The sequence below is a fragment of the Toxotes jaculatrix genome, chromosome 1 (genome assembly GCF_017976425.1).
Source record: "Toxotes jaculatrix isolate fToxJac2 chromosome 1, fToxJac2.pri, whole genome shotgun sequence".
NCBI classification, from domain to species: domain Eukaryota; kingdom Metazoa; phylum Chordata; class Actinopteri; family Toxotidae; genus Toxotes; species Toxotes jaculatrix.
Genome location: NC_054394.1, coordinates 21849105 through 21862116, shown reverse-complemented (window position 1 = coordinate 21862116; position 13012 = coordinate 21849105). Strand labels below are relative to the sequence as shown.

Genomic DNA, 13012 nt, shown 5'->3' with positions numbered 1-13012 from the left:
GTGAGGTCAGTCTGGCCTATAAATGTCTAAATTAATTTTTCTATGAAAAGGCCAAAATTAAATGGCCTTGTAAACTTCTCAAACATCTTCTCTCTGAAATCACTGGTGACCAGTATCAGTGTACTTGCAAAAGACAGACAAATCTTCAATAGTTACAGTGGACTCAAGGGGACGATGAGATAAATAGTGTTACAGTGTCACACTTTATTTGCTGTAGTTTTATATCTTAAGAAAAAGCAATGACAACAGGTCATAGATGGCACATAACAATGCAGCATTGTGACAGAGTACTAGGGTGTAAAAGCAGTGATTCAGTATGTGTGGTCAATGTATTCAAATTAAACAAAAAATTAAAATAATCATTTTATCACAAAATTAAAGACTTTAAAGATAAGAGAAGAGGCTATTTAAGGCTATTTACAGTACATGTGTCCTAGTGAATGTGTTCAGAGCATCACTAGCCTCTGTACAGTTACATGACAATGCAAGCACAGCTCAGTGAGGGTCACCAGAAACCAGCTCCTAACATTTCTGCCACCATAAGTGACCATTTATGTCATTTACTTAAGAACAGAGCAGTCTTTGTGAAAGCCAGAACGGTTGTGGGGCCAAGTGGGCCATAAAAATACCCCAGCTATGGAGACACTGACATATCAGTAATTTTGTTATTGCTCCTCACTAACCAATGAGATACGTTTGAGTTCTCCTCTTGCAGAACAGAGGAGAAAATGGCAGAAAAGTTAACTCTCGCTGCAGTCTGATCCCCATGCGCAGAGCACGGAGGGACAAAAAAAAACATAAGAAACTGAAACTAGAAAAGGCTGAAACTGCCAGTTACGTTATTTAATGTAAAAACTACTGTGGCTGATGATTGATCCCAGTGTTTTTTTTTTAATGCGCTGTGATCATGAAGATACTCCTGCACGCACAGAGCAGGTTTCAGTCCCTTCATCGGCAGAAAACATACTCGGTGTAGCTGGTCCACAGTTTGTCCTCCCCCGGATCATTACTGCCGTATGAGCAGGTCCCAGTGGAGTTGCAGGCCACCATGTGAAAACCAGCGTCGGCAAGCCGGTCAAACGCCTGCTCCAGAAAGTTATACTTGAGGTAATACCTGGAGGTGTATTTGTCCGGGGGTCGGTCCGGGTCTCGGCTCTCATTCAGGGTTTCTCCAAAAACCTCTTTAGCCAGAGAGATCTTGCTACAGACGGTTATTCTGGCAACCCTGCGGAATTTCGCGTCTGCCTGAATGTCTCTCCCGATAGTGTAGCTGCCTCTGTACCCGACGGTGATGTAGCCGGAGTCGGCCCCGGGAGAGCGCAGGGTCCTGTCGGAGGAAGAGGTGACCGGGCTGGTGAGCTCAGCTTCCTCCGGCTCCCCGCTGTCCTCCGCGTACGAGCTGTCTTTACTGACCGCTGCCAGGCGCCTCGATAGCTCCGGCAGCTGGAAGAAGTCCGCTTCTTTCTGCAGCCTCCTCCTCTCTTTGAAGAACTCGGGCAAAAAAAGCTCAGAGTCCCGTAAATAATCCAAAATGTATCGGAACAGAAAGCCGTCCCGGTCGAAAAAGAAGCGGCCCTTGCTGTCTTTTGGCAGGTCGCCCGGGGAGCCCTGACTGAACTTGGTCCACAGGAGAGAGTTGGGGACCGCAGTGAGAGTTTCAAGTCGGGTCACATACACCTGCCCACCCACGTTCAGCTCCACTATCTCAGGAAAAGTTGAAGCCATTTCTATGTTTCTCTTTCTCTTTTTAAAAATTATTATTTTATAGTATCCCGACAGAAGCCCTAACAAGGAGGGATATCTGGGGAGTCACTGTACAGAAATGTTTATATTGCTCTGGCTGAGTGGGAGGAGAAGGAAAAGGACGGCCAACAGAGACTTTAACTGTTCAGTGGAAAGCTCCGAGAAAATATAATGCTGCCTTCACTGACTCCCTGTAAGCCTCCTAACTTCCTACTTTAAAACTCGTAAATATCTTGACGCCATGCTGATTTCTAATATTCAGTGTTCCAAGTATAGGCTTTGAAGTGGGCCGCTGCTGTAGTACTTTTAAGGAAAAGTTTTGAGAGATGTTATTCTCTTGCCAAGAGTAAGTTGAGAAGATTGATTCCACCCTTTTTTTTTCAGGTATCAGGCCATAACCAGCAGCTGGTTAGCTACAAAGACAACACAAAACCAAGAAAGCTAAGATTAAGGCACAGGTACGCGGTGGAAGAAGTATAAGATCTTTTACTTAAGTAAAAAATGTAATACCATGGTGTAGAAATACTCTGTTACAAGTAAAAGTCCTGCATTCTAAATGTACTTTAGAAAAAGTGCAAATATATTAGCATCAAAATATACTTGAGGAGCTTAAAGGAAAACTAATCATTATGCAGAATGGCAAATTTCAGATTAGTGTATATTAGCCTATCATTATGATGCATTACTGTGTACATCACTTTAATGTCCCAGCTGGTAAAGGTGGAGCTTATTATTGTTCTCTACATATGCCTTATTAGTGCTTGAATCCCCTGCCTATACATCAATGTAATATAATATAACTCTCTAACAGGAGCCATCCTGCTGCCTAATGACTGAAACTTATTGCTTGTACTTCTAATTGAGAAGAATTGTAAACACAGGACTTTTACGTATAATGGCATAATAAACCTTCATAATTCAGCCTAGCTCAAGTAATACAATTGCTTATAGTTAGTTTACTCATTTTTCATGGGGGGGGGGGGGGGGGTATTTGGGAACAATGTGGAGCTCTTTGTAACCATAAAGACTGGTGGATGTTTTTATTGCATGCCATAATACCTTTATGACTGCTTCAAATGAAGTAAGGATGTGTTGATATCTGTAACAGGATGTTTGTGTCTTTTTGCACTATATTGGTCTGTAACAAAGGTCAAGACATAACAGATTTTCATGTACATGTATTCTGATTGGCTGCATAAACATTGATGGTAGTATAGTATGTTCAGATGATATTAATACACCCTTCACTGACTTGAAGCAGACACACTGTTGTAATGAAGAAGAGGCTTTCATGGCAACCATGACAACACTCTACATCCGTGTTTACATAAAGCACCATGTAGTATAAGTGAGCCTGGGGTCTTGTGTGTGTCCAACCCCTGCAGTGAAAACAGAACAACAGGTTCTGCGCACATGATGGAACAAAAAAAAAAAAAATTCTACTAAAGGTCAGATAAAGCTGGTCTGACTGATCTGTGGTGTCTCCAAAATTCCTGGAAAAGAGGCTGCAATTTTCCTCAAACCCACTTTAGTCTAAACCCAGGACTGATTTCAGCTGAACACCAAAGAGCTCTTTGATCTTGAGCTGAAGTGCAGTGTAGGCTGTATTCATATTTCAATCCACACACCTCTATTTCTACTTCCGAGGACGACCCTTGACATTTTGGCTTGTGATCTCAACTGAAGATGTAATTGGTCTGTTATCTCAGATGTTGAATTTTGCTTCATTCTCAACAAGGAACAACAAACATTCATGAGAGAGACTGCTGATTAAGATCTATCTGTGTTATGACATTGTGACAGCTCTTGTCACAATGTCACTCAGAAACAAACAAGGTTTGAGAGAAGGTAAACATTTAGAGATACAGCTGCAGCCGACAGAAATGTATACAGCAAATGTATCATAATAATACAGAAAGTAATGAAGACTTATCAGAATGATGTTGCAGTGAAATTGCTGATGATAGAGTTGTACAATAAATGTGATTATAGAATAAATCTTGCAGAAATTTAGCCAATGTGATAGCAAATTAAAGGATATGACATAAAACACTATGCAACAGTGGGAACATTTGATTTTGATGAAGCAAGGGGCATTTAAAACGTCTGGATTTTCAGTCCAAATCCTGCAGCAGTGTTGGTTAAATAATCTCTGAATTCAAATAAGATTAATCCCTGCTCCTGACACCAGACCAGGTGCAGAAGATGCCGTTTGAAGATGTAAAATAATCCTGATTTTACTGTTAGAATCATGAATACTGCAGTCTGTGTCCTGTTTTTTGTCTTTCTTTGATCAGCACAGAACCACTTCCCCCACATTAGACAATGATTCATGGTGGTTATACCAACATGGCCACCTTTTGCAGCTGAGAGTACATAAACTAGTTGCTCTCTTGACACTTGAAGCTCTTGTTTTAGAGCTCAAACAGTGAATGTGTCACCCAATCTCTCCTGCTCCAGATATATCAATCACTGGTTTTCAGTGACATCTAGTGGACAGTAAATAAAGAAGCAGGTTGTTTTTGTTGTGTTACTGTAATACAGATGTTAAGTGTAGCTCTAAGGTGCTTTCTATGCAACTTTCTTCTCCATATTAAAGACAGCTGGTAATCATTAGCAAATAATGATCAAAACTGTTAAAACTATGAGGAAGGGTTAAAACTGTGAGTCAAATTCCTTGTTTGTATGCACAAGCTTGGCCAATGAAACTGATTCTGATTCTGAAAAATGAATAAATTATTTAGAAATGTTACATCATGAACTGAAAAACAAAGGTTGATCACTAGTTTTGTTGTGTTAAAAGTCAAACGTCTCTCTTTCTCTCTGCACATGACACCTAAATGGTCATCCTCCTTGTCCGGTCTCAACCTTATGTCCGTGTCATCGCAGCTGTTAAAGGTTACTATTTTTCTCACAGCCTGACTGAAGATAATTGGACAAAAGAAGTTGTAAAGTTTAACTCTCCAACCATTTCCTAGATAATATGAAGGTTACCATGAGAAGTATGGCAGCTCATTTACTGTTCATATGTAGAATGTTCTCCTCTGCTATTAGAGAATAGCAGCTTCTCCTGAAGCCCATCAGTTCATGTGTGTTAATCCGTTGGCTTTTACTTCATATTTGTTGTTGGTTGAGTGTTGTTGACCCTGACATCATAGGCTTTATTTTGATGTTACCTGTTAGATGTTTTGGTAGTTTGGTGAGAAAAGAGAGAAAAGTGTGTCTTTTTGTGAGTTTAAACTGATGTTTAATACCAGTTACCTCATTAGGAGTAGTTTGGTGAGTTTTCAGAGCAGTAAAATTATTTAATTTACACTGAACAAGTTTTTGTCTGTGTCCTGTGTAGAAAACATTAGTGTTTACTCTTTATCTTGTAATTTCCACAGTGCAACAAGTGACAACTCACTGACTAAGAGGTGAGATGATGAAGATCTACAAGCTCACTGGAGGTAAGCTTAGTAAAAAAAAAATAAAACAATACAAAACTTACATTCAAGGAATTTCATGTTTAGATACAATTTTAGTATTTACAACTGTTAATGTCTATGTGGAAGTTACTTTTTTGCATAAAAATTCAAAGGTGCAAACCTGATTTCAGTCCATTTGGCTCCACCTAGTGTTTGGAAGATGGTTACACAGAGAGATGATATTTACTGTAAATACATAAAGTACATACGAATGCAAAATTATCAATGTACCTCTGGACCTTTCAAACTAAATAAATGAATTGAAATGATCTGTATTTTGGTCTTTAAATTACAAAATAATATGAAGAATTAATTAGATTAATTAAAAACAGCTACAAAATAATGAATAAATGTCAAAAACAGATGATGGCAAGGACTGAAAAAGAGCTAAGCCAGAGCTTATTATGCCTAACCTCATTATAAAAACAAGCAAACAATCAACAACTACTACAAAATCAAAAGGCAAAAATAATCATGATAATCAGTGAATAAATAAAGTACTTAATTTCATTTTATGGTGTTTTTTCTGCATTTTACGGTTTATATTCTGCAAGTGTATGTTTCTATGTTTCTAATGAGACCCACATAAAGTCTCCTAAACCCTTAATTCACAAAGAAAGAAATATTTTTTTTGTTTTTATCCCAAAGGGCTTTAGATCATCTAAATTTAACCTCATGCCATATATAATTTTTTGCCTTTTTGACAGCACAGAGAGCAGCTGTAAATGTGTCTGAACTGATCAGCTCTTTCAATACAAGTCAAGCATGGTTGAAAATGTTCTTTGAATTTTGAAGAGCTGTTGGGCTTCTGTGACTTTGCTTTTTTTTTTTTTTTTACATGCCTCTGTGTGTGTGTTACTACCTGTCCCTCACTCTGAGCTGTCATGTGACCTCCTGCTTGTGACATAATGCAGCCTCCTGATGTGACACCCAGTGAAACACTGTCACTCTGCAGTGTACTGGAGTGTGACTCTTTCAACACTGTCTCTGTGTGCTCTCTACAGCACTCGAACGCCGTTGTCTCCCCTCTCTCACCCTGGCTCAGCTCCTCTCCAGTGATCCTCTCCCTGCTCCTATCTGACACATAGACAGAGACGAGAGACAGAAACCTTCTCTGCTTGTCCTCACTCATTCTTTTTTTCCTCCCAAACACACTTTGACCTCTTGTGCTTGTTTTATGTTAACCCCTGGTACACAAACACACAAAAACTTCACCATATCTCCACCTAGCCTGATTCTTCCTTCTGTACCTTCTTCTGAATAAAGTTGGTTGCTCATATTATGATTACTATAGATACGGACACAACTAATTGCAAATACAGGAGGAGGAGACTGGAGTAAAATTTCTGAATGCAGAGCTCAGTGTTGCCGTATTCTGCCTGAATAATATCAAATGTTTATGAGGGACATAGGTCATGGTATGTGATTGGAGGGGGGCAGGGAACATGTGACTGTGAAATTACTCTGCTACCTCATCCCTATTCACAATGTTTTGACGTTTAGTGGTAATTCAGACTGTCCTCAGTTCAGTGGTACGTTCAGTCTATTGTTAGCCCAAGCTAATAATAAAATTAATGAGGGCTGAATTCTTAGTACTGTTCATGTTAACCACTGGTTCCAATAAACAGGCTTCCATTTATTGTTACCTCTTATACACACACATACTCACACACATAGACACTTGTGCATTTGTTGTGCAGTTCTGCATGAAGTTAAACCACTATGGCTCAGACCTTTTACTTCCTTATTATTTGTGTGTGTGTGTGTGTGTGTGTGTATGTGTTTATAGTCTATGTATGTGTTTATAAGGTGATATAGTCATTATTGTGGGCATGTGTGCGCTCATGTGTGCCTTTACATGCCTGTGTTGCTTGTGGCTCTAGTTTTAATTATGCTTTTTGTGACTGAGACTGAACTGTGTGTGTGTGTGTGTGTGTGTGTGTGTGTGTGTGTGTGTGTGCTCTTGTCACTTTCTCTCAGGGTTAAGTCTGCACCCTTGTGCTCCTCAATCAGCTCTAATGGATCTTCTGGCTCAGACTCAGCCAGGGGACTGATTGTGATACTAAAGACACACACACACACTCACACACACACACACAAGACAGGGCGGGGCCGGAGGCTTATATGCGTCGTGATGAGCTAAAAGGTATGACAACCCTCCGAACATTTTCTCCCTGTCTTTGTCCTTTGTTTCTTCTCTTGTGTTTCACCACTACTATCCCTCAATGCTTGTCCTACAGTCGACTTAATGTAACACTGCATGAAACAATATTCAGATCTACAATTAAATTATGTCAAATTTAACAAAATAACAAAAAACAAAACAAAAATAAAAACCATTTCTTAGTTCCTTTCTCATCTAAAATCTTGAGGCTATGAAAATAAAATTACACAACATACAAACAGCATCTTTGCTTCTGCATCGTCGTGTCACCCACCCCCCACCGCCATCCTCACCAGGGCCCTTGTGTGTGCATGTGTAGATGTGAATAGTTCACATCAGTCCTATCCACCTCCCTCCTTCAGCGTCTTCAATCAGAGAGTGAACAGGTCCCCAGGGGGCTAATGTGTGCTTTTGTGTGAGTGTGTGTGGCCACTACATTATTCTCCCCACTGACTTTCTATGGGATGAAGAAAAAAATGACTGTCCATCCACCGTGCCCCTTCCTTCCTGTCTTTAGAAAAGAGATGGGCTGAGGGGAACACATTGTAAAGCAGAACAGCCCTCATGTGAATAAAGACACAAATCAGAATATAGAAATATAAAGACATTGCTGTGGCATTAGTATTTTACAGTTATTTTTCAGACTTTCGTCTGTCAAAACTCTTAACACAAAAGGCTGTACTCCTATGCTATACTTAAAGTCTCACATAGCATGCAAAATGAAAACATCAGTATCAAATTAGGGAGTTAATCAAAAATCATAAAATAATAATTACCAAATATTTGATGATGATTGTGAATATTTTGACTGCACGAGTTCACTTTTTCTGTTTTGTATCAACCACAAAGTTTGTGTTCAAGACATAAAACATTTAATATTTCAGTCACTTGTAAATGAATACATCTAAAGCACATAAAGCTACAGAACTGTAACAGACACTAAAGAAGCTGCAACATTTTGACAGAAATCAGAAGGGAAGTGGTTCTGTCTATAGGAATTCTGCAGCAATGCTACTCACCAGGCTAATGTACATGACTATACACTGACATGACTGTTAGTTATGCACTTGAATTTCACATGCAAGAGCTTTATGTGTTTCTCATTCTCAATCTCTGCACCACTGACTCTCCATACATGCAGCTCCACTGGAACAATTTGATTCTCATTGATCCACTGGAGCTGATAGCTCACCACCACTTCTAAGATCCAGTCTGATCTGATGAATTCAGATCTGAGTAACAGTTTGACTAACAGCTCTAATTCCACATCACTGAAGCTGATTCATGGCTCCAACTCATTAAGAACCAGTGGGTCTGCTGATTGCATCACAGTCGGTCACCAGACGGTCTACCTGCAGCCGGCCTGAGTGGAACAAAGCTGGTTCCATAATTAGGTTCTCGTGGCTGATTCAATTACAGCAGCTGCTACATTCATTTTGCTAAAGATGCTGCTCAGCTGCTTGGAGAGACTAATGGAGGAGATGGAGAGATATATGGGAACACAATAAGACATGACATTATCGTATGGTGCTTGTGTTTCTGCACGTCTGTATTCATGTATAAAAAGCTGTATGCTTGTCCCAGTAAGTCAGAAACTCAGAGATTATTTTTCCCACAACATTTACACTCATACAGCACGCACATACTTTCACATATTCTTTTTCTTCTCCCCCTCTCCATCCCTCACCCTCCTCCCATGTTTCAATTAGCTGTTGTGCTATCAAATTACAAGGGACATTACTTAAGAAAGACATAAACAGTGGACCGCTGGCAGGATGGTGGTACCTCAGTGCCTGTGTGGCATAAAAAAAATCTTATTCCAGGCACTAAAGGTGATGGTTAAAAATATAAGGTTTTAAACAAATATGATGTAAAATATCAAAAAAAATATACAAGTACTCAAGTTTATATTCTTCTTCACATCTTGTGTCAACATGTCTGAAGCAGCAAAAAAATAAGAAAGCTCTCTGGGCCTGAAGGCACTGTCCCTCTCCAGTCTGAACAACAATGTCAAAGAGAGATGTACATGGTTTCATGAGACTGCTGTCACTTACAGTATACAACTCCTGTTAAAGGGCTACTCCAGCAATTTTGTATTGCATTTTCATTAAGTTGAGCAACTTGTGAGAGACCTAATTTTATTTTTTTTAGTCGACTTGATAACACAAGTTTATTTTGTTAGACTTTGGAAAGCTTCAGAAAGACATACAACTGTCTTCATAGGCTTAAGAATACCTCATGATGAATGAACTGATCTTCATGCCTGAAATTGTTCTACCATGATTTGGTTTAAAATCTGACTGTATGAGCTCTGTTGTACTGTAGAGTCCTTAAATCAAACTAAATGTTGAACTTTTGTCAAGACAGAAGTGTGTTGACTTTTTGTGCTGCTTTCTGCTGTTGTTGCTGTAGATTTTATTATATATTTTTGATTGATGTTGTTGTGTTCACTTCACAACAGCATTGATAATACATAAACATCCATTTATGTATTATCAATTTTATCAATTATATTAGTAGAAATGAGATAAAATTGACCAAACAGTAACAATGCTTAGGCAATTCAGTGCAAATTTTGATCTGATTCCAAGTGTAAAAAAAAAAAAAATCCTCGATAACAAATGCCATTTCCAGCAAGCAGTGCGATGCCCGGACAGTCACCTTGCCTTGCGTCTTCTCTCTAAAGTTATCCCTGACTCCGGCACATCAGATGTTTATCTGAATGCACCGTCCGCTCTCTGTAATCTCATCTCCTCATATCCACGTTGAGGGAAAGTGCTCTAGTGGGACTTTCATTCCCAGAATTCCCTTTTATCTGTTAAGGTTAGCTTAGGAAAATAAGTCCAGGAAGAAATTAGAACAGACAGCTGTAGCAGATAAAAACGAAGTGAAAGAAAAATGGTTTAGTTTCACATTTTAAAAATATGTTGTCTGTCCATGGGCCAGAGCCTTAAGTCTTCTAGTTCTCCTTTTGGGATCTAATTAGATACATAAACATTCTCCCTTTGGACTAAGATTGAAATTAAGAGTGCAGGTAGGGAGCATGATTCTCAGTCCGTGTGACCAGTTGATCACGTCTTCCAGGTTTCTTTCTGAGGGAACATGATTAGGATCACTTAGAGGTAACATTAATATTAACTGTCCTAGAGGAAGAGAAGAGACTTTTCTATCAAAACGAATGTCAGGGAATTTGTTAATTATAGATAATTACAAAATTCAAGACAATCGAAAAAAATCTGGCCAAACTATCAATGACTCATGGAAAGACATCATAGGACATTCTAAATATATCTAGTGGTTATGAATGAATGAAAGAATCTGTTTTGGTTTGCATCCAAATGCTCTTTAGAGGAGAGTCCTACGCAAAAACCAACCATCCCCCAGCAATCTCGCCGTCATCTGTAAAGCCCTAAATAAATGTATTGACTTTTGGACAAGCGACAGTTTTCCTTCATAATTGTTAATTATCATGAGTGCTCTCTGAGGTACTTTCTATGAATGGAGATGGGACACTCTCTCTCTCTTTCTCCACCCTCTGTTCTTTTTATGGGATTGGTCTTAGTTCTCAAGGACGACAAAAAGGACGCCGACGATGGAGGGAGGAGGTGCAGTGAATGGGTGGGGCACCTGCGTCATTCTTGCGCATCAGGGGTCGGTGGATTTTATGGCAATAGGCGCCAGGAAGCTACACCCCCTCTAACCTCCACTGGAGTCCATCTTCGCTGCCTGACCACCAGTAACCCCGCCCATCCCATGTGGCTCCTCCCCGAGTCCCAGACGAGAGAGAGTACAGCACTTAAGGTAATGTAAATAACGAGGGAGGGAGAGCTATTTTAAGATGCTGTCTTTCACTGTGGCCATGGTGGGGGACAAAGATGCAAGCCAAGCGATTGTAATTTCAGTCACGTTTTCAGACATGTTCTCTTTCTCTGTCTTCCATTCGGGCTAGCTGAAGGGCCTGACAGACAAGAAAGAGCTTGGACAGGCTAGAAATTCAATGTGAGTCATATCTCTGCAACACAAAATGGCTTTGTTGCTCTCGTCTTTGCTAGTTCTTTTTGTAAATTACTAGTCTTTCTGACCCCTTCAGGCCTCTAAAATTATAACCATCAAACAATCCCACGGTGTTGAGTCACTTTTTGGTTGAACGCATGCAACATAACAAGAGGTCCAAGATCAACACAGCTGTGTTTTAAGAAATCACAGGCCATTAATGTCACGAACTGCTGCTGTAAAAGCCACACAAAAGAATCTCGTCACTGGAGGATCACAGTGTCCTCCATCTTTCAGCTTCATGACCACTGACAAGAAAAAAAGAGAGAAAAATTAAGTAAAACTCTTGCAATATTCAGTCAGTGGATTTTTTTTTTTAAAAAAACGAGTCAGCCAACAACAAACGTGAAATACAAATTGTATCTTCTTATAAAAGTAGAGTTTATGTATTTTCCTGAAATAATTTTCTCTTTTATTGTTTCATCTTTTATGACATCAAAAATAAATAAACATTTAGACAGCATCCTTTCCATCTTATTTCAATAACTGTAACCAGCATTATCTGTATACCTTTTTCTTCCTCATATGTATACAAACATACACATCACAGAGAAAATAATCTGTACACTGCTTTTAACAACAAATTGAGAACTGCTCTGTAAATCAGAACCTGCCGCCACGTTGTTCTGCAAGTTACTGTTTGAGTTTGCAAATCACAAACATAAAACATACACAAACATCAGTAGAACTACACTACTCGATATAATTAGATACATTCATATTCAAGTCTTTGTTCACTGCAGTCTGACCAGAGTCCAGTCAGAACTGTGAAATAAAAGTATCTCTTTTAATGAGCTTCATTAAGGCAGCCGAATACAAGGTCATTTTAAAACACTAATTTACACTGATTCTTATGATTAAAACTGTTTCTACACCTGACGTTAAAGAGAATATTAGCTAATGTTTCAGGTCAACTACCACCACTACTGCTTGTATATTTTCTACTCAGCATGATAAATGGATTGTTCCTCGATTCACAGTCATAATGTGTTTATCAGTCAGAATTTATCAGTCATAATAAATATACACGAGAGACGTTATTGCCTGTCAAAACTGCATCAAACAAAGGGTGTTTTTGGGTCTTGCTTAATGTGTCTGAAGTATTTCACTTTAGGACATTAAAGTCTATTTCATGTGTTACGTCATTTGTAAATCAAAATCCAATTACCTCAGTGCTGCAAATGTAAATGAGGTAACCCATTACATCAATTAATTTGCTTTATATAACACATTAAAGATATAAAATATCCTGTTTTCCATAATTTCATTTTGTTGATCTATTTTACTTCCACTCTCTCAGGGTCAGATGTTCAGATCAATTGCTGTACAGTTTGTTAAAAGTGTGTGTATGTGTTATTGCTTTTAACTAAATGGTACAGACAGTAAACCCACCTTCCAAACTATGGTTGTGCAGTCAGTTGCTTCTCAAAGCACCTGTCCTCTTTTTCATATTTCACCACTTCTCCTCTGCAGGAACTGTATGCAGCATCTCTTTTATCACCACACATCTGCAGTTTGTTCCTGGTCTGCTTTTTCATTAGTGATAGAAAATAAAATCAATCAAACTAAGAGTCTCTTTTCTTTT

At 39.0% G+C, this 13012-nt stretch overlaps 1 protein-coding gene across 1 annotated transcript; it reads right to left on the bottom strand.

Annotated features, from left to right (window-relative positions):
• Positions 1-184: 184 nt before the first annotated feature.
• On the bottom strand, positions 185-1848 carry LOC121185193 (BTB/POZ domain-containing protein KCTD12-like). Its single transcript, XM_041043241.1, has one exon. The coding sequence runs from the start codon at positions 1723-1725 to the stop codon at positions 949-951; it is 777 nt and encodes a 258-aa protein (XP_040899175.1). The 5' UTR covers positions 1726-1848; the 3' UTR covers positions 185-948.
• Between the last annotated feature and the right edge of the window lie 11164 nt (positions 1849-13012).